This window comes from Sinocyclocheilus grahami, unplaced genomic scaffold (genome assembly GCF_001515645.1).
Source record: "Sinocyclocheilus grahami isolate Dianchi unplaced genomic scaffold, SAMN03320097.WGS_v1.1 scaffold44.1, whole genome shotgun sequence".
Taxonomy (NCBI): domain Eukaryota; kingdom Metazoa; phylum Chordata; class Actinopteri; order Cypriniformes; family Cyprinidae; genus Sinocyclocheilus; species Sinocyclocheilus grahami.
The window spans coordinates 837,852-864,078 of record NW_015505223.1 but is presented as its reverse complement, the minus strand read 5'-3'; the positions used below and the strand labels follow the sequence as shown (position 1 = coordinate 864,078).

The following is a 26,227-nucleotide window of genomic DNA, read 5'->3' as shown; positions in this document are numbered from 1 at the left end:
AAAAGGGTAGATGATACACCCCCTGAGGGAAAGAGTGGATACCTAAGTATTACTCTGATCCGGACGAAAGCGCTGACGCCTTGTCTGGATCACATCCCTCAGGTCTTGCCTACCTCCCTTTGACCCACGATACTTCCTACCCCTACCCGCAGGCGGAGGAGGAGCGCGAGTTGCGACACTAGCCTTCTGTGCTCGTCTTTGATCCTCAAATCGAGACGGGCCAGGACCCCTGGGTTGTTCGGGCTCAGACCTGGACCTTCGTGAAATGAAGGTTTTGAAGGCCGCTGAATGCTCCTTCGCCTCCCTGAACTTTTCGACGACCGTCTCAACGGATGTACCAAAAAGTTCAGAGGGCGAAACTGGGGCATCGAGAAGAAAACCCCTTTCTTTCTTCCCGATGTCTGCCAGGTTTACCCACAGCTGCCTCTCCGTTAATACCATCGCCGCCATGGATCTGCCCATGGCAGAGGCAGCCTGCTTAGTAGCACGGAGAGCAAGATCCGTGGTGCGGCGCAACTCAGCCATCTCATCAGAATAAAGGCCCTCGCCTTTATCCAGGTCTTTCAGCAGGTCAGCCTGGTATGCCTGGAGCACCGCCATCGTGTGCAGCGAAGCAAGAGCCTGACCTGCTGCTGTGTATGCCCTGACATTCAATTAAGATGTAGCTTGAAGAGGCACGGATGTCAAGGAGACGACCTCGCGACACCACTTCCTTAGTCCGCTTCCACGGCAAGGCACGATCCATACCCTCTAAGAGCTCATCATACGCAGGGCAGGAGGATTGAGAAGGCTCAGCCTCAGCTTCTTGAATCTCTTCATCCGTTTCCTGCTCTTCCTGGGCTGGACCCAGAAGAGCACTGGCCCCTGGATCAGATGATGTTAAAGAGAGAACATCATCCTCCAGTGGCTGTCTCTCGCCCGCCGCCCATGAGCATGAGAAGGAAAGACCCTCTCTAAACTCATCGGCCAGGTCCACCTGAGATCCCCACGAGCTCATTCTCCTCCGTGCCTCAGCAGTGGCGGGTCCTGAACCGCGGGAAGCAGATGGCTGCCCCTCTTTACTTGAAAAGAGAGACAAACGAGAACGGAGCTTTTTCATTGGAAAAAACACGCAAGAGATAGCTCTAGAGATAGCTCTTACTTTTTCCTTGGAAATGCACGCTTCAAACAGAACAGTCAGTGAAGACGAAGAAGAGAATGATGTGTAGCTCCCGGCGCCTGTTTATACTATAGTCGCACCGGTAGTGACGTCATGGCTGTCGCCGGCCAACGAGTTGGTGTTTTTTCAATGTATGCTTCAGACACGGGTCACTACGAGGCGTTCCCCATAGCGACCCCTAGAGGACGCAGTTCGAAGTTCCCATGAAAGGGAATCCTGAAAAGTATCATGGATTCCACAAAAATATTTAGCAGTACAGTTGTTTTCAACATTGATATTAATAAATGTTTCTTGATCAGCAAAATATGAGAATGAGAAGATCATGTGACGCTAAAGACTGGAGTAATGATCCTGAAAATTCAACTTTGCTTCAGGAATAAATTACATTTTCAAATATTTTCAAATAGAAAAACAGATATTTTAAATGCTAATAATATTTCACAATATTCATATTTTTACTGTGTTTTTCATAAATGCAGAGACTTCTTTTTAAAAACATAAAAAATGTACTTTTGAACAGAAGTGTGCATCACGGTAACTGTACAGATTTTTTGCTAGAAATAAATTATAATTCTTACCAGTATATAGATTTCTGTAATGGTTATATTTATTGTGATAGTGGTACTTTATCTCATTTGTTCTGTATTTGCACATTATTATATTCACATGTTTCTTTGCCACTCTCATTTGTAAATAATGTAAATCAGTTCTGGTCACTCAAATGCTGTATATCTACCACGGTATAAATGGTATAGCAGAACCTGGTTAACACATTTCTGTGTTTGTGCTTTCACAGCCATGGGTTATTCCTTCCTTAGTCAGTAAAACTATGCAAATATTTGTGTTATTTTGTCAGTTACATCAGCAGAAAATAAATGTTTCAGAGGCAGAGAATTGGATTATGGTGACAGCATAAGAAAACAAACTCTTTTTTTTCTTTAAAATAATGTGCAGTATTGTGCACAATAAGACAAGATTGTTCCTTAATCAAAACAGATTTGGAGAAATTTAGCATTACATTACTTGCTCACCAATGGATCCTCTGCAGTGAATGGGTGCCGTCAGAATGAGAGTCCAAACAGCTGATAAAAACATCACAATAATCCACAAGCAATCCACACGACTCCAGTCCAATTAACGTCTTGTGATGTGAAAAGCTGTGTGTTTATAATAAATCCATCATTAAGATGATTTTAACGGCAAACAGTTGATTCTGGCTAAAATAAGGGTCTACTATCCATAATATTGCTTTCTCCAATGAAAAAGTCTTCTTGTTAACTAAAACTAAATCTGTTCTGATGAAGAAACAAACTCATCTACATCTTGGATGGCCTGAGGGTGATTGAATTTTCAGCAAATTTTTTATTTTAAACTATTCCTTTCATAATGCAAATAGTCCATTTTTATTTTCATGTTGTCTTGTTTCTAATATCCAGACATTTTCTCTTTTTCACAGTTTTGACTGGCCAGAAAAGTGAGAGAATAATTTGAATAATAGGACAACTGTAATGTAATGCAAAACATAGATCAAGGAGAATGCACCGCTTAAAGGGATAGTTCACCCCAAAATGGCATTTCTGTCATCATTTATTCTCCCTCATATTGCTCCAACCCGTATGACTTTCTTTCTTCTCTGAAACACAAACGGAGATATTAGACAGAATATTAGAGACTGAGAGCTTCAGTCACCTTTCATCTTTATTGCATTTGTTTCCCACACAATGAAAATGAATAACTGAGCTGGTCATTCTGTCTAACATCATATTTTGGGCATCGCAGAAGAAAAGTTGAGAGGAGTGAGTAAAACATTTTTTTTTTTAATTTTTGGGTGAACTATTTCTTTAATGCAAAATCAAATATTTGTTATATTAGATATGCAATTGGGAAAATAAAGAAAGCAGCCAAAATGTCTCATTTTGTGGAAAAAAGTCCTAACCAACTGCTCTCTCAGAAGTTCCTCCTTTCTATTCTTTTGCATTGTGTAATATCACTGCCTCTCTACCCCTAATATACAACAAAATCAATTACCCACATGATTCAAAGTCTTTTGTTAGCCTCGGGTGATGCAGGAGCTTGCAACAAGCGAAGAATGGCATTCAGTTCTCCAGGGTTTATGCTGCAGTGAATGAATCCTGGTGCTACTAATGGATAGTGAGGCGGTACTGGAGCAAATTACTGTAACATATGTGTTGCAATGCTTTAGCTCAGGTGGATGCGAGTGCACTGCAGATGGCTCTTTCTCTCCATATCTTTATCTCTCTCCCCCTTTTCTTTTCTCTGATGGAATTTGAATTGGTGCTCTTTGAGTGCCTTTATGCTGGATGATCTTTCCTTTCCTACTCTCGGTAATCCGGTGCAGGCTCAGACTCAGGGCAGCAGGCCTGGAGGATCTGTGTGTGTGTGTGTGCAGTCCCACGTGGCCCATTGAAGGAGTCCCACAGGATTAACCCACATACCTCTTGACTTACCCTGTAAAACTGTCCTGACACACACACATGCACACGCATGCGCACATAATCATACAGCAGAGCATGACAGATGAATGCACATGCATGTGAGAAATATTCATAAATCAGTGCAAGAGTTGCTGAGATCTATCTATCTATCTATCTATCTATCTATCTATCTATCTATCTATCTATCTATCTATCTATCTATCTATCTATCTATCTATCTATCTATCTATCTATCTATCTTATCATTTTTTAGTCCATCTGTATTTTTGTCTATTGTTCTGACATTCTATCTATATAATTGTGTTGCTCATTCTATCTAATGCAAATGCCATATTCAAATGTCAAAGCTGATTGATAAAGAAAAAAATAGGCGACCGGGGATCCAGTGCATAGGCTGATGGGAATCCGGCGGTCAGGGTCAGATATGTTGAGTGGGTGTGTCTTGGCTGTTAATGAGCACTGACATTTCGTGTCTCAGTACGAGTACCTGTGCCCAGTGGGCTGTCAGCAGGGGTGGAAGCGTCCTGCCGAGATGTGAGTGGCAAGCATACGCATGTGGCTGTTTATGTCAACAGGCAAATGGGAATTCTGGCAGAGCGGAGCGAGTGTGTGGACTGCGAGTATGAGCATGTGGTTGCACCTGTGCCCCAATGTGAGGTGATTGTGGTTTGTGTTCTCTCTGGTGCCCTCCTCAGGGGAAACAGGGGAACCACAGCTTGGCCGAGGTTGGATTTCCTTCTATAATATACAGCAAGTTGGTTAAATGACCATGGTGTTGTGTGCTTGACTGGCCAGCAAACTCACCAGACCTGAACCCCATAGAGAATCTTTTGAATGCTTATAGCATTATTTTGAAAAATTATAGCACATCTCTCCTCAACAACCTGTCCACAAACAGTGCGGGATGAGTTATGCACTTGAGTTTAATACTAATGAAATATATATATTTTTTGTGATTATTTTAAACAGTCTGGCATGTTTCATAGCTGTCTAATCAGATGAATTTTATACAATAATACATAAAAAAACGTGAAATCTTATTTAAATGTACTGTACTAAAGATATCCCCGATACTATATCAAACTATATTTAATTCTTTCTCATAATTTTGAGTATTCTGGACATAATCACTGTCTGTATTTCTGATATAGAAAGCATTGCAGATCATGAGATTATGTAAGAGATTGTTTTATGTAAATCTTATATTCACAGAGAAAAGTTAATTTAATTTGTTGGACTGTAGATGGCTCTGTTTGTCTGAAATAAATGTACAAATTGCTGCATCTCAACTGAAAAGCTAAGACATGAAAGGTTAAACCTCTGGGATTCTAATATTTAATGGAAAACCTCAAAGTCTCTAAATTTAACTTGTATGCAAATGTAATTTGTCTCTCTGTACTCTTCACTAAAAAGGACCATTATGATTACATTAGTCTTCATTTAGCACACACTTCTTATCCTAAGTGACTTCTACTATGTTTTTCTCAGAGACGGTTGCTCTTGGAGCAAGGGCACAGTGGTGATAGCTCATAAATCATCCCTTCTGGGGTTTGAACCTATAACCTTCGAGCTACCAGCCCACATGAGTAACCACTAGTCCATGCCACCCCAATGTCCTGCAATAACTGTAGTAATCTGACCTGCGCAGTCCCTTAACAAGATTAGGATGACAACATTTACTGATGCATTTCTAGTTGAGACTAGTTGCATTTGGTAGTGTCACAATTTACTGTACTTTTACATTCTATTTATAAAAAAAAAATATTTGCAGTGTTCTAGTCTGTACTATTCTAGGCAATCTCTATTGTTAGCACTCCTTGCGTTATTGCCTTCTTAAGATGAATGTTGTATTCCTTATTTATAAAGTAGCTTTGGGTAAATGAATGAATAAATGTAAATGTATTTTGCCTACATTTTCTCCTAAGCACAGTTAATCTTAGATCAGTGGCTGCTTAGACAGAAATGTAGACATTTGCCATCCAAGCTCTGTTCCCTGCTTGGCCAAGTGCATTGATTTGTGATATTCGCCTTTTATTGCTTGCATGTATGTGGTTGTAGAAAATGGAAAAACAAGGTAGGCTATAAACGGATCGAATCCATTGCATATGGCTAGACTTACAATACCATTCTTATAATAATACAAATGCATGTTGCTTGAACTCTTTTCAGTCAGTTGTACGGACTACACTTACTGGGTCTGTAAAAATGCATCAATTCTTGCTTTCAAAATCCTATATGCAATTCCTTCACAGCATTAGACTGACATGTTTTCTTGCAACAAGCAGCCTGGTAGAGGAAAAGGGTGAGTTTTTCTTGGATGTCGATATGAAACAAGTGACAAGAATTACCATCTGTGGAGTTTTTTGTCATTGGGGTGCTGCTAATATTTGTAGTGAATTTAAAACCTTTAATGTGCAATCTTGCTTCATAATCTGTATAATAAATTCTAATAAACCTGCCTAACTCTGATAAATCAAGCTTGCACACATTAAACATACAAACATTCATACTTCTTTCTCTCGCTTTCTGTCCCCTTAATCTCAGAGAGATTGATTACGTGGCCTGTGTGTTTTTCCCATTGGGCATTGAGCTACACAGTTTTATGTAAAGAGCTACAAAGGCTAAGGCCTTACACCCACAGTCTCTTAAAGTGAATCTTTTAAGAGCTGTGCACCTTTCTGCCCTCCTTTACTGATCTGCTAACACACTGATCTCACGCTTGTTTTCATTTTTCCACCTCTTTCTTTTTATTTGCTGAGCTGCGTGTAATGGTTTGTGACTAGGGACCAGAACTTGGCATATTTTCTTAACAGGAGGAAAGATGCTTTAGAAAACAAACTAATCTATATGCTAACCATGAACAGTTATCATTTGCATTTACACGAAGATTGCGGAGGACTAATTCAGTCTGAGAGATGTATACCATGTTCCCCTTGATTTCATTTGGCAAACTTTTGAAACTTAAATTGTAGCTGCTCTTTCAGATGCATGCAGCGATTTGTTAAGAAAGTGGTGTATGTAACACATTTGAAATGTATTGAATGCAAAGTTTATCCCAATAAGCAAAACAGTCAAGTCTGCACCTGCTTGATGGCAACATTGGGAGACACTGTGAACTGAGAGCAAAAAACACAGACACACAGACAGCAACACAGGTATGCAATTAGCTAATTCAGGTCCTGTGGATTGACTGAATAATGTTAGCAAACATTTATTGTTGTTCACAGTAGTGTAGTTTGCAAGCAATCTTGAATATTATTTTACGAATCAACTGTCCTGGCTTTGGACCCCATTAATCCATAATTGGTTAGTGCATTGGTATGTTATGTTATATTCATTTAGTATCTGTGCATAAAGTTTAACCATGCTAATGTTCTTTGGCAACCAGATTGACCTTTTTTTTTTTAAATAGTGATCAATTAAAAAAATTATAAATGTATAAAACTCACTCTGTATGATTAGCGCTGCTCATATACATTTATATTATTATTAAAGGGTTATTTCACCCAAAAATGAAAATTCTGAAAATGCATGTCGTCCAAACCTGTAAGACCTTCGTTCATCTTCAGAAGACAAATTAAGATAATTTTTATGAAATCTGAGAGCTTTCTGGCCCTACATAGACAGCAATGCAACTGGAATATTTTATGGACCAGAAAGCTAGTAAGGACATCAATAAAATAGTCCATGTGACATTTTATGAAGTTATGAGAATACCTTTTGTGTTCAAAGAAAACAAAAATAATGACTTTATTCAACAATTTCTTCTCTTCCGTGTTGCGTTCCCATCGTGAGTACCACGATGCATGTGTGTGCATTCCTCTGCTTGCAAACAAGGTGCAGCGCATCCGTCAGAACGCCGGCTCCTGGGTCAGCAGCATCACACGGATGTGTTGTGGTACTCTCGTGAGCGCGCATCGACTGACACGGAAGAGAAGTAGTTGTTGAATAAAGTCATTTTTGTTTTCTTTGCACAGAAAAAGTATTCTCGTAGTGCAAAGAACGGTTGAACCACTGATGTCACATGGACTATTTTATTGATGTCCTTGCTACCTTTCTGGGCCATAAAACATTTCAGTTGCGTTGCTGTTTATGGAGGGTCAGAAAGTGCTCAGATTTAATCAAAAATATCTTAACTTGTGTTCCGAAGATGAACGAAGGTCTTATGGGTTTGGAACGACATGAGTAATTAATGACGGAATTTTCATTTTTGGGTGAACTAACCCTTTAAGGCTGAAAGGCCTAAATTTAGTACTTTACTTACCTGTAACTTGAGTCTTTTGCATCATTATTTGAAAATTGACTCAAAAGCTAAAACCTGAGATTTGAAATTGTCTGATTGTCCCATGTCCTGTAACATCTGACATTGTGTCTGTGGTTTCCATGCTTTCCGAAACTCACATGCACACACAAAATACTACATTACTAACATTATTTCAGGGGCTTTTGCCTCATTATCCGACCACTTTTATATGACCTCTACAGCCAAAGGTGCCATACTCTTCAAGCTGTGGAGGCATGTGCTCCGTTCAGATTTTTGAATGGAAAAAAGACTGTTTTAGATGTGGCAGAAATCAACCATTCATGTAATTTCAGCCACTCCAACTCAGTTACAGCTTCCACACATAATTTGTTTTAAAATAAGAATTAATTTATAGTTTTTCTTCGACTTTCTTCACAGGCACACAGCATTACCTATGCTTTGTTTATTATGCTAAAAGCACACCTCAGAAATGACTGCACTTACACAACGTCCATCTCGCTTCAACACAGCATATAAAAAGCAGAAAGGCACAGATGGCAGAGCATTTTGTGAGCTTTGCACAAGCATTGAGTGAACACTGCACCTGTTTATATTTAGCTTCAGTGTGGAGCACTGGGGGGGGACTCAAAGTAGAATCAAAAAGAAAAGGCATCTGTCTCGCATGGCAAAACCTTTCCTTTCTTCAGCCTCTCCCTAGAATTCATCTTGACCCACTCTAGCAGTCAAGCAAAGCTGTGCACATACATTTTGTCTGAATTTTGTTAAAAGCAGAGCCGTTTACTTACCACAAAAGCTTGGTTTTGGAGATTTTAATGGAATAATTTGTATAAAGTTACAAGTTATATTTTTAGGACTTATTACTATTGCTCTTATACTTTGTAAAATCCTGAAACCTTTGTATTAAACTTCAGCATAGTTTGCTCTGTGAAATCCTATAGATATCCACAGAGGCATCTGAGTCATATCTAGTAAATGGTAGTGGTGGGTTTTTTGTCTTTTGCCAGGAAGCAACCACCTAGAAATTACCCAGAAGGCACTAGCAACTGCATAGCAATATGCTAAAAAATGGTCAGAACACCTTAGCAACTGCATGGCAATGCCTTGGAAACCACCCACAACACCTTTGAACGATGACTTCTATTTTGGCCCAGTTTACATATGTGAGCAATATCTGATGCAGGTTCTTGGTATGTTTGTGTATGCTTTGTGCACCAGAGATCAACAAGCAGTACACCCCATGGGATTCTGTTCTGATCTATGCTGATGCAACTGCTTGTACATCAACCTGAGTCACCAAACCTCAATCACTGAAACAAAACCCAGCAAACAATTCAACGCTACCATATTGGCAAACCCTCTGCCAAGTATTGTGAAAGTATAGAAGTCTGACAGGAAAATCGAGAAAAGACAGAGGGGGCACAGCAAATTAAAAATGCACTCTCTTTTATATTTAGGACTAGGAGAACTTTTACTGTTTATTTGCTGTACTCATGAGACTCATTAAACTTAGTGAGAAGTTTTGTAGTCTCGTATAACAGTATATCTGAATGGTTTTGGTGTTCTTTGTTTTGAAATTATCTGTAGATCCATGGCTGTGAAAGATGTTTTATGGTGTGCTAGTGTACACTGTAAAAAATTATTGTGATTTTAACAGTAAAAGACTGTAAACATGCTACAGTAAAAACCTGTTAACTGGTTAGCAGTAAGTTTCCATACTATATTCGGTGAATAAATGTAATTACATTTAATGTAATTTTACAATAAAATAATGTAAAAAATTCGGTTTTTGGAAGTGAAAAAAGTCATTGTATAATTTACAGTAAAAAACTGTAATTCAGAATTCCCTGCATGACACTTCATATTTGATGTTTTTTGTTGAATTAACATGTTTCATCTTATTTTTTTTCTTATCATTTGTGTACATTAGGGTTTAATCTTACATCTAATGTTGTTAAATTAATGTTTATTACATTATTTCAGTATCATGTGTGTCACCATGATGGGGTTTAGTGTTTGTGTGAATGACACTGTACACCTTCTATATATAAATATTGCCCTCAGCTCGTAGAAAAGCTGTTTGTGGTGAACTCTGGTTCATCATGTGACTTTCTCATTATCACCAGTTTTTGGTGGTTATCAGTGCATTACAATGGTTCAAAACAGATGTTAACACTTCAATATGTTGGTTTATTAACATTACATCAGTTAATGAAATATGGTATTTTATTGTGAATTTAAGTTAAATCTGTAAAACCTAAAATGTTGCTACCATATTTTTTACGGTGAAGTTCTGGCATCCACAGCTGCCGGTATTTTACCGTAAATGTCACAGATTTTTTTTTTTACAGTGTACTATTATGCTGAATATTTTCTATGATGATGCAGAAGGAATTTTCTGGCTCACTTCTGTAGTGAGTTTCACAATAAAAATGCAAATGTTTTTCCTTTATAGTTGCTTTATCAATACGACTGGGTTTAACTGGTTTATGAGATCATACCAATGCTGCCTATAATCTTTTTGCATATCACTCTCTGGGTTTATGAAGTCATCTGTCCTAGATGTCAGTCTGTATATTCCTAGTGGTTTTTTATTTATTTTTTTATTTTTATATTATATAGCTATTATAGATTGTGTACTGCACAGTGAGTGTTTGCAACATGCATTTCTGAGCATTGTGCTACAAATGAAAAGCTGATATGCGATTCATCCAAAAGTTTTGTGAGCTCTAGATCCAAATTCAAAAGTAAAATGATTTCTTAATAATTTAATGTTTATTGTCTTACAATCCTAAATTGTTGAATTAAATGCTTTGTAATTTTGAATGCATAGGAGCCTCCTGCTGTGGATGGAATAAGCCATCATTCTGAGCTTGTGTGTCTTACTGAACTTAACAGAGGCTAAATAATTGTTTGTGTTAAACACAGTGGCTTTGAAGAGAGTAAGTAAGACCTTTGAGAAAAGGTCGCAGTCTTTGCCAGGCTTCAATTATTCTTGCTTGCCCGGCTTGACCAAATCCCTTTTGAATTACAATAGTAGTGTGACAAAGGCTGAGAGTGTGAGAGAGAATGCCAGTGTGGGCGAGTGATGCAAGAAATCACATGTGATCTGACTATTGACACTTTCACCTTGTCTACAGTTTTTCCCCTTTATATCTCAATTGTTTCATGATACCTATTTCATGTTTGCCTTTCATTTTCAGAAGACAGAATGGCTGTGTTTGACATGCCAGACCCAGAGAGCAATGTCAGGGAGCTTAGGGGATATTTCTCCTCCTGTGCCATCATCCATTGGATCTCCCCGACTACCAGGCCCAGCCAATCAACAACAACAGCGAGGGCCCAGTCAGCAAGCTGCGCTGAGACCTACCGGCCCTCAGCAGCAAAAGCCACCTGGTGCCCAAGTAAGTGGTAATTTCTCTCCAGTAAAACAAGCGGTGCCACAATCCAAGGGCCCCTCTCAACAATTTTCTACAACTAAGGCTGAGACAGAAAAACAAGATCAAGGCATTAACAAGAAACAAGCTATGTCCAAAACAGAAAAAGAGGGGGACATCAAAGCAACGTCTAAAAAGGGAACATCGGATAAAAAAGATGAGAAGAAAAGTAGTGGCATGCAGAAATCTAAACACAATGACGTGAGTGGCCCTCCGTGTCTGCATCACCACTGTCTTTGTCTTTCATAACAGATCACTTCAGCATTCTATGATGGGAATGTTATAAGTCGAATAATTTAACCAATATCAAATTGTACTCAAAACCAGTTTTTTATTTATATCATTACCTAGTATGATTTACAGCATACTTTTACATTTACTAAAATTTTCATTAGGATTTAGATTCACTTTTGACCTCATGCCCTCCAAGTTTTGCATGCTTGTGTAATGTATGCCATTTGCATGTTTTGTATATTGTGCTTAATAAACTTTGAATGTTTTATGTTTGCTAATTTTGTAAATCCTTCAGTATAATTTAAAGATTCATATGTCCTATGACCTAATGCACTGTCCTTTGTATTTACAGGATTCCAACAAGTCTAGCACGCAGAGCCTGAGTGATACAGGCTACTCCTCAGATGGTATATCCAGCTCCCAGAGTGAGATTACTGGATTGATCCAAGAGGACTCTATGAAGCTTAGTGAGAGAGGGATCACTGACCAATGCAGCCCCCCAAGTCCATCTGAACTAACAAAACTGGAAAGTTCTATGCGACCTCTGTTGGAGTCACATACAGCCACTGACCAAGGACAGCATCGTGATGGAAGAGACACCACAGAACAGCAGAGACCTCGATCTCTGTCTATAACACAAGATCAGGAATATGAGTCTGATGAGGAAGCATCAGATGATCTCAGCTGTAAATTAAGACATGACTATGTGGAAGACAGTAGTGAAAGTGGCCTTTCTCCATTACCACCCCGACAGAAGAAGTCACAGAAAGACCTGACCGATGAAGAGTTCATGAGGAGACAAATTCTGGAAATGAGTGCGGATGAGGAAGATACAGCAGATGTTGAGGGCCACATAAAGACAAAAAGAAGCCATAAACACAGTGGAGATCTAGGAAAAGAGAGACGTCGCCTGACACAGCAATCTAGCAGTTTTGAAGAAGACACTAAAAGCACTGATAGCTACAAATCAGGTGAAGCGGATGACATGATGGCCTCACAAGGTGGTCTGAGACGATTTAAAACTATTGAACTGAATAATACAAATAGCTACAATCGTGACATGGAACTCAGCACAGATCATGACCTCAGGGAGCCTGAGCTTGAGATGGAAAGCCTTACTGGGTCACCTGAAGAAAGGTCAAGGGGAGAATACTCATCAACTCTCCCTGCAACCACACCGAGTTATACCTCTGGAACTTCTCCAACCTCTGTGTCATCAATGGAAGATGACAGTGATAGCAGTCCTAGCAGACGACAAAGGCTTGAGGACGCAAAGCAGCAAAGAAAAGCAAGGCATCGATCCCACGGTCCACTACTGCCTACCATTGAGGACTCATCAGAAGAAGACGAATTGCGAGAAGAAGAGGAACTTCTGAGAGAGCAGGAGAAGATGAGAGACTTAGAGCAGCAAAGGATTCGTAGTACAGCCAGAAAAACTAAAAGGGACAAAGAGGAACTGAGGGCACAAAGACGCAGAGAGAGGTCGAAGACACCTCCTAGTAACCTTTCACCTATTGAAGATGCATCCCCAACAGAGGAGCTCAGACAAGCTGCTGAAATGGAAGAACTCCATAGATCGTCCTGCTCAGAATACTCTCCCTCAATGGATTCAGAAGCTGAAGGATTTGAGATGGGTTCAAAGCTGTACAAGTCTGGCAGTGAATATAATCTACCTACATTTATGTCTTTGTACTCCCCAACAGAGAAAACCTCTGCTGTCTCTCCCTCTGCAGATAAATCATTAAAAAGTGCTGAAGAGGTTTATGAGGAAATGATGCGAAAAGCAGAGATGATGCAAAAGCAGCAGCAACGGGCACCAGGAAGACAAGGACAACAAAATCAGGAAAGAGTCCTTCAAACAGACAAGAAACACCATTTAGATTCTGGAACAACTTCTCTGAGTCCAGGTACAAGTCCTACCCAGATATCAGCTCCAGTTTCATTCTCTGGAAATGATCCTTCTGGACGAGGGACTCAAAGAGTGCATGCTACACAACAGAGTCAAGTTAGAATGAGCATCCAAACCTCTAAAGGAAGCCATGTTACTGGTTCCCCACAATCTCAAGTTAGGCACCCTCCTCCCACACAGCCTCAAGGAAGACCTGGTGTTCAGGGGAAAGTACAGGGTCAAGTGCCTGATCCTGGAGCGTCCTCCTTAACATCAAAGATGTTCTCATACTTTAAAGGCTCAAGTCCTTCCACATCCCCTTCCACTTCCCCCACACAAAGTCCAACACATGCCCCTGCATCTTGTACAACTCCTACAGTGGCACCTACTCAGACCTCTCAGGTCGCTCATAGAGCTGGGGCACCACGACTTTCAAGACAGCAGTCCTCCCAAAATTCCCCTGTTATGGTGATTACATTGGGATCAGGAACTAGCAGTCAAACCAAACCAGTGACAGTGAATTCCTCCACCTCACCTTTATCCTCACCAACAAAAGACAGCCAACAGACAATTTATCAGACTCAACATGCAACATCAAAGTCACCCACTTCACCACAGAAATATCCAGCCCACCCATCACCTCAAAATAGCTTGCAAAGGACACAGATATCAGAACGAGTTAGTGTGGCTGTGAGCACTGCCACCTCTGCTGGTTCCCAAAGTAGTGGATCTCTTCCTGCGGGAAACATATCCTTGTGTAGAATCTCCACAGTACCTGGTACCTCAAGAGTTGTAGAGCAAAGCACAATTGCCCCAGGTAATAATATAATGGATCTTAGAGCACCAATGAAGCCTGCTCCAATTATTATGACAGACCATGGTATGGACCTAACTTCTCTAGCTTCTGATACACGTCGATACTCACTTGATGCAGAAACACCACCAAATCGTCATACTGCTGTACAACCTCTTATAATTAATCTAAATGCACAGGCACAACCTCAGGTGTCAACAACTACACCAACAACTGTAAGTGTGACTGTAGCAGCATCCATGTTCATGTCACAGCCAAAGCAACCAGTCGTGTATGGTGATCCTTTACTAAATAGAGTCGATTACGGTCAAGGAGTTGGATCTGCAGTCTGTCTGACCCAGACCAGGCCAATTATCACAGATGCATCCATTCCAAAAATTGATGCTTGTCTGGAAAATTTAGGCATTCAACAGCAACAACTTCAGAAGCAGCAACAGAAGCTTCAGCAGCAACAAGACCTCCTTGAGCAACAGCTCCAGCAGCATCAACAAAATGCATCTTTTGCCCGGTACAACTTAGCTAATCAAGTGCAACCAATGTTGTTAAAGAAGGACTTGGTGGTAAGTCAGAACACTGGTGAAGGCACTCAAACAGCAGTTAGTTCCATTCCCAAAATATCTCCGCTACCTCCACCACCATTATCATGCTCTGCGTCTACCACCCCTACACTTGGTCATGACATATATGGTGGGATGGCTTTGGAACTAAAGAACAAGCCTGCTGTAATGAATCTCTCCACAGGGAAGCTCCAGGTAATGATGGTGCAATTGGATGAGAATAGCACTCAGGGAGGTACAGTGACCCAGCTTATTAAAAGAGAGGAGCCGCCTCCACCAGTAGAAGTTCTAGATCTCACCGGACAGATTAAACCAGAGAATCAGTTAGCTTGTTGTGATGTTGTCTACAATTTGCCATTTGCAGGTAGTTGCTCAGGCCCTTTTGCTCAAAGAGGTAAAACAGCCCCGTCAGATCCATCTGTAGAGCCATCCCAAGCTCCTGGGCAGCAAAGCCAAACTGGAAAAGATGGCTACCAAACAGTAAATATACAAGCATCTGCAGACGAACGCAAATCTTTTACCTTGCCTCCTCCAGGACGACTTCCACCATCAATGTCAGACAACAATTTAGCAAGTTCAAGTCTCCAATATTATCAAAGAACTGACCCTGGGGACCTAGCAGTGGATTTAAGCACCATGAAGCAGGCCTATGAAGCAGGATATCTTGGAATGGGTGCCCAATATGGATCTTACACAGATCTTCGCCATCAAGGAAGTGATCCGGCCCCACCATTACCTTTGCGAAGATATGGTTCAATGTCCAATATAAATGCAGAATATAGCTATCTTTCACGTGACCTTGGTGGTTTTCAAGAATCCAATCTTGCACAGTATAGTGCCACTACAGCTAGAGAGATTAGCAGAATGTGTGCTGCTCTTAACTCCATGGAACAGTTTGGTAGCCGTTACACCAGTAATCCTGAGCTTCTGCAGTATGGTGCTGGGAGAGCAGGCCCCACAGGAAGACTTAACCTTCAACAAGGCCTAGCTTCTATTAGAGGCAATCTGTTGTATGGTCCTGATGGCAGACCAACAGTACATGGTCAAACACTTACAAATTTAATCAATGCTAGACAAGCTAGCCTAAGGTCTTTGTATCCCCCTGCTGTAAGGACAGCTGATGGCATGATATATTCTACTATCAACACCCCAATAGCCTCCACCCTGCCAATCACCACCCAGCCTGCCCCTGTTCTCAATCCTATGTTAAGAGGAGTATATGGATCTTACTCTTCAGCCAATGTAACTGCTGTACCTCTGGCTAGCCTCACCAGGTTGCCTCAAGTCACCCCAAGAATGCCTCTTAATGCCCAAGGACCTTACAGGTATCCACCTCCAAATCGATTTTCAGTAACACCACCAGATAATTCAACGGGAAGTGTGCCACCTTCTAGTACCTCCCAGGAATCTCCAGTTTACCTGGGAAAGCCTACAGCACCTTGCAGTATGTCAACAACTGCATCACCTAAAACTGGTCAACCTGTTTCAAATTTGGTTATGCAAAGCATACAGTTAGCACATACTAGTACAGTGCCAGTTCAATCGGTTGGAAATGAACAGGTTCCCTTCACTCATATTTCAGTAGAAGGTACTAAAACACAACTCCCAATACAGCCCCAAACTCAACCACAGTCATTGGTCAAAGGTCAGGAAAAAAGCCAAACTCAAAGCCAGTCACAGACACAATCTCAAATATTAACAATGCCTCAAAAACAAACCCAGGCAATTACCAGAGTTTTTCAAGATGCATCTGCCAGTACCACTATAACCACATCTGCTAATATTGAGAAGGAAAAAGAAGAGGAACGATTGCGACTACAACAGGAGCAGCTCTTGCAACTAGAGCGAGAACGCGTTGAGTTGGAGAAATTGCGTCAGCTACGTCTACAAGAGGAGTTGGAGAGGGACCGCATGGAGCTCCAGAGGCACAGAGAGAAAGAACATCTGCTCATGCACAGGGAGATTCAAGAGCTACAGACCATCAAGCAGCAGGTTCTTCAGCAGCAACAGGCTGAGAGGGAAACCCAGCTTGTGATGCAAAGAGAGCAGCTGGCACAGCAAAGGATGCAGCTAGACCACATTCAGTCACTGCAACAGCAACTCCAGCAGCAGCTTGAAGAACAAAAAAGGCAGAAAACAGCGGCCATTGAATCAGCAGCGGCAGCAGCTGCAGCAGAGGCAGCGGCTGCATCAGCAGCTGCTGCAGCAGCAGCTACAACAGCTCAAGGTGCCATTCAAGGTGTAATGGTTGGTGGAACTACACCTCAAACCATCTCAATTATCTACGATCAGAGTGGTAGAATTATTCCACAAGAGGGCCAGAGTGTGCAGATCTTGCCATGTGCCGATGGGCAGGTGGTCCAGGCAGTGGTGTCCACTAGGCCTTTGCCCAGCTCTTCTTCAGAGATGTCCCTTAAAAATAGTGAAGATCATGGAGAAGGTTGGATTATGAAGAAACAAAACTCTATGCCCCGTTTGAGGAATGGATCAGAGGATGAGTCAGTCAAGAGAATTGCAGATTGCAGTGTCCAAACAGATGATGAAGACACAGAGGATAAACTCATGACTCGTCGTCGTAGAACTAGACGTATAGCTGACTGCAGCGTTCAGACAGATGAAGAAGACCAGGGGGAGTGGGACAGTCAGCCAATACGCCGCAGACGTTCAAGATATTCCAAGCACTCTGAACAAACTGCAGAGACTAAGAGTGAAGCATCTAAATCTAGCATTGCCATTCAGACCACCAATGACTCCTCATGTCAGACCGAGTCAGACCAGCTGGGTAGAATCTCTCCAGCCATTCACATTACCATGGCTGAAACATCAAAGGTTGAACTCCTTCACTACATATCTGCTCCAGAAAGGACCCATAAGGGAGAGAGTTTAGCATGTCAAACTGATCCAGAGGCACAATCCCAAGGAGTGGTTGCTCCTCAGCTCAGTGCTCCCACTACTGTTAGCCCCTATTCCACTAGTCTGCAATTAGTTGGTGCCATGCAAACCAAGTTTGAAAGGAGAAAGCCAGACCCATTAGATATTGGATATCAGCAAGCTCAGCAGCAAAAGAAATCTCCTTCCCGTCAACCTCCCAAATCTCCACAAGTGCTGTACTCTCCAGTGTCTCCGTTGTCCCCCCATCGTATGTTGGAGACTACCTTTGCTTCCAGTGAGAAACTTAACAAGGCACATGTGACACCCCAACAAAAAGCCTTCACTGCAGAGTCACCACAAAGACATCAAACTATTCCGAGGCCCATAAAGAGCGTTCAGCGGTCCATGTCAGATCCTAAGCCTCTCAGTCCAACATCAGAGGACAAGGCCAAATTCTCCTTATACCAAAGTCAAAACAGCCCAGCAAGTCAGGTATGGAACCATTTCATTGTTACTTGCAAAAATGTATTTATTATACAGTTTTCTGTTGTTTTCTACAAAACTACAGCTTGTAAATATTAATTTCAGACAATTAATTCAATTCCCATTCTTACCATTTATACACAGGGATGTATAATAGTAGACTTTAATACTTCTGGTAAACAATTGTTTTGTTTTAATAAGGTCTAGATTGGAAAACACCAAACCTATCTGTTCACATAATAAGGAATATAAATAAATTTTATAAAAGTATTATAAAATAAAAATAGTTATTTAGTTATAGTATAGTTATGTATTTTTCATTTGCCATTTATTCCCTACTCTCTTTACCTTATATTTAAACACACACACACACACACACACACACACACACAGAGAAAAACTGCTATATCTGGCAAAGTCTCAGAAATGCTAGAGGGTGGCACAAAGTGTAGGCATACTGGGTCAGCCCTGCTGTCTTCCGGCTTGTCAGCAGCTGGTCAGAGAGGTCTGAGTCTTACATTCTCAGTTTGATTCCTGTCTAAGGAATGCTCAGGCTTGTGCATTCGAAGAACTGTACACCTGCTAAAAGGAAGCTATTTCCTCTGTCACTTCATCCAATGTGCGTTTTAACTGAATTTGTTTAATGGATTATACATTACTACTCTACTACTCTACATTACTGAATGTATGCAGATGTTGTTTGTTTGTTATATGGCATTTTAATATTTATTGCTTGTTAACTGAAAACTAATCTTGTATTAACAATAAAATATTAGGTACACCAAAATTATTACAGTTTAATAGGATTGTAGCCTGTTTTATCCATGTTATATATATTACCTGATTGATTCTGAAACCACTAGTCATTTATAGAATACAGTGTCATGAATATATTTATAATTGGTTGACTTAAAATAAATGTTTAGTCTTTGTGTGTGCTTGCAATATGTTATAAGGTAATGTTTTGATTTTTGGTTTGGTTGGTTTTCCGAATCTCAAGTGCATTGTATGCCCCAAAATTCCTCTGAGGGATATTTGAAAAATTAAAAAAGATAAATACTGTAATACAGAGCTGATACACTGTGATATAACTGTGTCTGTATTCAGTATGTGTAAAATTTAACCATTTTTACCTAATTTGGCATGCAAACTGTTATTCCATTTGCTTTTTAAAGTATTAAGGAAAATGGTAGTACAATTTTCTCTGCTGTCATTTTAATCAATCTCTAAAATCTCTGCTCTCAGATGTCTGCCTTGCAGCAGCAGAACGCAATGATGAGAAAGGTGAAGAGAACTCTCCCCAGTCCCCCTCCAGATGAGACACCTTTACCGATTGTAACACCAGCAATTCCCCATATATACAGTTCTCCCGGAACATCCCAGAGGGTTTTGCCACGTTCTGTACAGGGTGCAATGAAAGCAGGCTTGCTGAGTGAACTGAAAGCTGTAGAGCAAGAATCCACCAAATTACGTAAACAACAGGCAGAGTTAGAGGAAGAGGAGAAGGAGATTGATGCTAAGTTGCGATGCTTGGAACTAGGCATTACTCAGCGCAAGGAAACCAGGGTTAAAGAGAGAGAGAGGCGAGAGTTGGCATACCTGCGATACATGGGCGATGCACGTGACTACATGTCAGACAGTGAGCTGAATAATTTGCGACTAGCTGGGGTACCACCAGGCACCTATGAAGAAAATGGAATGTTGTCACGTCCAAGTACAGCACCTCTTAACCAGTTTACTTCTGATTTGAATGCACCTCAGTATCCTCCTTCCTCATCATATGTTCCATATCAATATCCACAGGCCCAGCCCATACCCACACAACCACCCACTGTAGCCTATCAGCAGATTGGGTTTCAGACAACACCATACCCAACCTCCTCACAGCCCCAGCCTGGAACCTTCCAGCCTCATCCTCCTCAACCTTTAACCTATCAGACCCCGGGGCCATACCAGACTCATAGCTATGGTCAGCCTACTTATGAGTCTGATCTTGGTTTGCAGCAGCCCAGTCACCAGGGATTCCAGCAACCCACTGCACCTTTACCAGGGCAGACCCTACCTTATCCTGCACAGAGCATGTCCTTCCAACCCCAAGCAGACATGCTTTCTGCCCATCAAAGGCCAAGGCAAACCTCGCTTGCTGATCTTGAACAAAAGCTACCAACAAACTATGAAGTTATCAGTAATCCTTCAGTTCCAATAGCAACTTTAGCTCAAGAAACTGGATTCAGTGGTGTCTATTCGTCGCCACTGAACAATGCTTATGGTCAGTATCGCCCCTCTGACCAACCTCTGACCGAACGCATACCAAGTCCATCATCAGGATATGTAATGGATAGTGTCTATGCCACAAATCTAGAACAAAATATTCCCAGAAATTATGTCATGATTGATGATATCAGTGAACTTACAAAAGAAAATATGGGGTCCTCTGACATGTCACGGGTAGGTTATGTAAGTGAGAATGGCCCACGGGGACCAACTTATGGCGATGGCTCTGAGAATTTATATGGAAGAGCTTCAAATACCTATCAAAGTGCAGTAGACAGCCATGTACATTCAAGTACCGCTGTAACTGGTGGTACAGGTTATTATTATGATGACTATAAGCATTCTTCCCGTAGTAGTGGGGGAATGGGCAGCCAGAAACACTCGTCCAAAAATTTGGCACCTGCTGTTTCATCAAAACGTAGCAAACATAGGAAGCAAGGCATGGAACACAAGATCTCCAAGTTCTCTCCAATTGAAGAAGCTCGAGATGTAGAGTCTGATCTAGCCTCCTACACCATGACAACATCAACAGGTGGTAGTTGCACTGTGGTGTCCAGGACTGGCGTAAAAAAGAGCTATGATCAACAGAAGTACTACGGATCAAGAGAGGCATTGGAAGAGGATGACCGTCTTTATGGATCCGGACGATCAAGGTCCACAGGTTATGGCATGGATAAAATTTCCTCCAGAGATTCAAGTGGCTACCGAAGTAAGTCTTATGAGAGGGATGCCATGGAACGATCACAGAGGGGCACCCATGGTCGTAGTGGCCGTCCTTCTATGCGTACGCAGAATTCAGAGGAAGAGAGCCCTCTGAGTCCCGTTGGAAAGCCCATGGGAATTGGTCATGGCTCTGTGCCAGATCCCCATGATGTACGAAATCAGTATGGCTCCAGTCATTCCTTACCAGATGTACAGGACCACCATATAAAGGATATGCCTAAGAGTCATGTATATAAGCCAGATGACCCTTACCTTACTGATGACATGCACTGTGCTGTTTCAGACAGTGAAGGTAACTGGTGCTGAATTTAAAAACTGCCTGTTAAAATGCATCCAACAATTAAAAGCTTGCATGCCAATGATCTTGCCTTGAAGGCAGAGATAATGAAAGTTTGGACTACTGTTGTATATGAATGCTGTCATCAGTGCATAAAACCATATATGCCTTTTTGCATGAACTGCATGGTGTTATCTGTTATCTGTTTTAGAGTGTGATTCAAATGTTGGTACATTCTGTCTTTTGGTTATTCTTGTTGATGGGTGTTTCTGTTGGCTTCCCTTTCTTTTTTCTTTGGTTATTTTCTTTGGGATTTGAGCGTTGTGTGGCTTCAGTGTGTTTATATCCTGTTCTTTGCCATTGACACTTCCTACTGTACGAAGTATTTACTTTCTCCCTTCATTTCCCAAAAAGCCTATCATTTGGGTCAGGAGGAAACAGACTGGTTTGAAAAACCACGTGAACCTCGGTCAGATCGCTCAAGACACCATGGGAGTGGAAGTCACTCATCCTCTAGCAGGAGGAGCAATGTAAAGCACACTTACCATGATTATGATGAGCCTCCTGAAGAAGACCTGTGGCCTCAAGATGAGTACGGACATCAACGACATTCCTCTTCCACCTCATCTCGGGAACACCGTCACCATGGCAGTAGTTCAGGAAGACACTCTTCTTCCCGTCATTCATCAGATGATCCCAGGTCCTCTCGTTCTTCACGATCACATCCAAAAGATCCTTCCACCCGATCAGACGGCCGTGCCACCTCATCCTCCACACAGAAAAGATCCTCCGATCCACGATCTGCCAGCCACCGAGACTTAGGAGACTACTCCCGTGATCCACCAAGCCACCACCATGGCTCAAGTGGACAACGGGGGCAGAGGCAACCAAGCTCATCAAGGAGGCAGGAGCCCTCTTCAGGTTCCAGGCCACAGCAGGGTCTTGGAGAGCAGCACCCACAATCGCAACAAGGACAGCAGCGATCTACAGCAGGCCAGCAAGTGTCTGCCAAGCAGACAGGGTCTCAGCCACCTGTGACAGGGCAGCAAGGACAACAACAATTGGGACAAACAACCCGTACACAGCAGCAGCCACCACAGCAACCCGGGCAACAGCCATTGACCACAATGGGAGCAACTCAGCCCACAACCACAGCTGTTAGCATGGGAACAGGTACAACTCAGCAGCAATCTAAGCCAGGTCAGGCTCCAGCACAGGCAAGACAACAGCCAGGAGGACCACCCACTGCTCAGCCAGCTGCTGCTATGGTGAGTTTTCATAAATCTCTTGGTGCCTTACCATTTATGCTATTTTTAATCTGCTCCTTCAGGTATAGTTTACATTTAATCATTTCACATTTGGTTATAAGAGCCATGTATGTGATTGCCTTTCAAAGCATGATTGACAAATAAATTTTTTGTATTAGTTTACAGTATCTTTTTAACGTTGCCCCTTAATGCCCTTTGATTGACTATACAGGCAAAACCTGACACAGCTGCGCCTGCTCCTGCACCAACTCCTGCAGTTGCTATTGGATCAAAAGCTGCACCACAGGCTGCAAAAATACCCCAGATTCCTGCCACAGGAATTGGTAAGTGGAAATAACTCTGCTAATTCAGAGTAATTAGTATACTTTTGTTTTTAGCAAAATAGGGAACATTCATTACTTGTGTATGATCTAAGCACAAGATCATTTGTTCTTTGCCTTTCAGGTTCAAAGGCAGCACCCCGACCAGGGGGTATAGGGAGTGCTGCACAGCAGCCTGCTGAAGGGGAAAATGTTCTTACAAAGATCCTGCAGGGAGGAGCAGCAGAACAAGCTGGAAAAATAGGAGATGGTATGGATATTTGAAACATAATCAATCAAACATTTGTCAACAGAGACAGATGTTATGGAGAATATGTGGCATGTCTTGACTGAGCATAGTAATTAGTTGCCATTTAGCAGATGCCTTTCTTCCACAAAAGCTTGCACTACAGTAATTTTAGGGATAGCACCCAAGGGTACCAAAATTTTGGAGGCATAAGCAGGACTGTGATCTCAGAAATTTTCTGATTCCTGAGTTACTCCTACTTAGGATTTAATCTATAGCCTTTGTTTTTGCAGCCCAGATCTTTTAAAATATGCCACCAGTGACCTTAATTATGGTTTTGCTTTGCTTATCTTTCATACAGCTGTATCTGCTCTCGGGAAGAAGTTTACTTCATTTTGGTGATCAGCTGATAGGAAGGTGAGAAAACACTTTATGCATCGACCTTCTGAAAAGACCAGCATGAATTTGTTCCAGTGTGGTTTATGATAACTAGTGCTGGATTGGTTGCCATGTTCACCAACAAAATGTAACTTGTAAAGCTGATTCTTGCTGGTTAAGTTTAAAAGCTTGCTGTGGAAAACAGCATCCAAAACACAACATATGTTGGTGTACAGACTAGTGGTCTACACGGGTCCAAAAATACCCGAACCCGAAGAGACCTGTAAATGTGCTACACTGAACCGACCCGGACCCGTCAATTATTTGAAAGATGGACCCGAACCCGGCCAGGAAGACACAGACCCGACTGAACCTGATCGGCACATATTCCACAGCAAATTGCTATTAACAAGTCGATAAACAAGTTGCGAAAATTATACTTTTTGTCTTACCTAATGTAAGAAGCCTTCTCCCTTGTACCTGACTGTGATGCACACAATCCTCCTTGCCAAGAAAGTTCCATCCGTGTTATTCCTCTCTTGCCAATTGAAATGCGTAATCCACTCATTATTCCAGTTTCAAAAGTCCACTTGTTGTCACGGTGACGGATGACAAATGCGACTTTGCAGTTTTGCATTTTTTGTATATCGAGTCAACTTGCATAATAATTTAGACTGTTTGCCCATTTGGATTATAATAACAATTGCTCGTCCAGTGCCATGGCTGCTGACATTAGCTTTACTTATTTGCTATCATCTCTGTGCTCTCTGAGCCGAGTCTGAGCAAAAATTTTAGATATAACAACAAGACGGTTCATTCATAATATTATTAAAAAAAGAATCAATAGTAACTCACATCACTCATGAAGGTACCGTGCGTGTGCATTAACTCCGCCCACCCTGCTTCTGATGACGTCGCTCTTGTTTTGTTTTTTTTCCCACCTTATTTCATATTACCGACTCACACTTTTCTCATCCTAATTTTACAAGTTGAAAGTTACAAAACAACACACGCACAGCGCTGACTGACTCTGATAACGGCCGGCTGTTCTCCGAGTCCGATCGACTCGGGTATTACACACAATGTTAAACAGACCCGGGACCCGACCTGGACCCGGCTGACCATTTAAAATATAGCCCCGAACCCGTACGGCTCCCTGGTTGGGTCCCGGGTCTCGAGTCCTCTGTGTAGACCTCTAGTACAGACTCCAGACATACTTGACTGATGGAGCAGGATTGACACATTTCTTGCATTAGCTTTTAAATGATTAGCGTTTGTAACTTTTTACTGTTACCTGTATAAACTTTCTTTTCTGTTCCTCAGGCATTTCTAGTTGGGGTGACTTGGGGTTAGAACTGGAAAAACCTATTAATCTGTTTCTGCCATTTAACATCTCTAGCTGAGGGCGGGGTACACCTGAGTAAACTGGTGAGTATTTTATTCTAACTCACTTTACTTTAGATCTCAAAACAAGTTTAAAAATTCTAACCCAAGATATTTAAGTCCCAAATGGTGACAAATTACCATTTTAACTTGGCTGTCAGTGTACAGTTTCATGGCATTGTGGAAGATAAAACCAATTGATGCTTTTACAAATGTGCAATTTGCAAATACATTGACTACAGCTGGAAAAAAGAGGCTTTGACTAGCTATTTAAAGGGGTCATATGACGTTGCTAAAAAGAACATTGTTGTGTATTTGGTGTAATGCAATGTGTTTATGCAGTTTAAGGTTAAAAAAACACATTATTTTCCACATAATGTACATTATTGTTGCTCCTCTATGCCCCGCCTTTCTGAAAGGCGTAGATTTTTACAAAGCTCATCGTTCTGAAAAGCGAGGTGTACAATGATTGGCCAGCTATCCAGTGCGTTGTGATTGGCCGAATGCCTCAAGCGTGTGACAGAAATGTTACGCCCCTTACCATACTGTGATGCAGTGTCCCGGCACGACGAGACAAAACCAATAAAACCCATTACAAACGAGGCATTTGTTGCATCCAGTGGGGACATAATTACCGATTATAATGACTTATACTGTCTTTTTATGCGTTGCGTTGCGTATCGCGCCACGTAAACATAAAACCATGTCTGCATTTGTGATCGGAGAAACGACAAACAACAAGCGCTACTCTACACTGCTTAAAACTCGCGTTTGAACCGTCAGTGGCAAATTATATAAATATAAAAACGTACTTACAGGCTGTGAGTCAGAAGCGCCCGACTGTCCTTGCAAAGTTGGAACTGCCCCACTTTATAGAAACAGCCTTTGTGCACAGACGCATTGTAGGCTACATTGCAGGTTCAGGAAACAGTCCTCCATAAAATGTGTTGCACACATCTGAATATTTGGGTTGAACTGTTCTGGAACAATGTTGTAAATACAACTTAACCACTGATTTCTAGTTGTGTCCTCTTTTGGAAGGCCAAACAAAGTAGTTTCGCTTTCACAACGAAACACACAGCGTCACACACGGCAGGCTTGAGTGAGCGGCAGTGACGTAAACATGTGGGTGCGCGTTTAAACGAGGCGTTTTAGGAGGGCATGGACAAGTCTTAACTTTTATAAAGAATGTCTCTTTGGGTTTGAGACTTCAGTCTT

General features: G+C 41.6%; 1 protein-coding gene across 3 annotated transcripts in view; it reads left to right on the top strand.

The window, feature by feature from the left end:
- The window catches only part of LOC107582388 (protein bassoon-like), a 78,073-nt gene that overhangs the window by 48,195 nt on the left and 3,651 nt on the right, over positions 1-26,227 (top strand). The window contains exons 3-10 of one of the 3 annotated variants that reach the window (XR_001608942.1): positions 11,080-11,280; positions 11,900-18,169; positions 19,406-21,449; positions 21,849-22,702; positions 22,914-23,025; positions 23,147-23,272; positions 23,610-23,665; positions 24,950-25,054. Coding sequence is in view for 1 of the 3 variants with exons in the window: in XM_016268210.1 (XP_016123696.1) it covers positions 11,080-11,514; positions 11,900-18,169; positions 19,406-21,449; positions 21,849-22,702; positions 22,914-23,025; positions 23,147-23,272; positions 23,610-23,650 (9,882 nt within the window). In the remaining 2 variants the exon portion in view is untranslated. Of the gene's footprint in view, positions 1-11,079; positions 11,515-11,899; positions 18,170-19,405; positions 21,450-21,848; positions 22,703-22,913; positions 23,026-23,146; positions 23,273-23,609; positions 23,666-24,949; positions 25,055-26,227 lie in introns of those variants that run through there. The other 2 variants (XR_001608941.1, XM_016268210.1) reach the window with 2 other exon arrangements.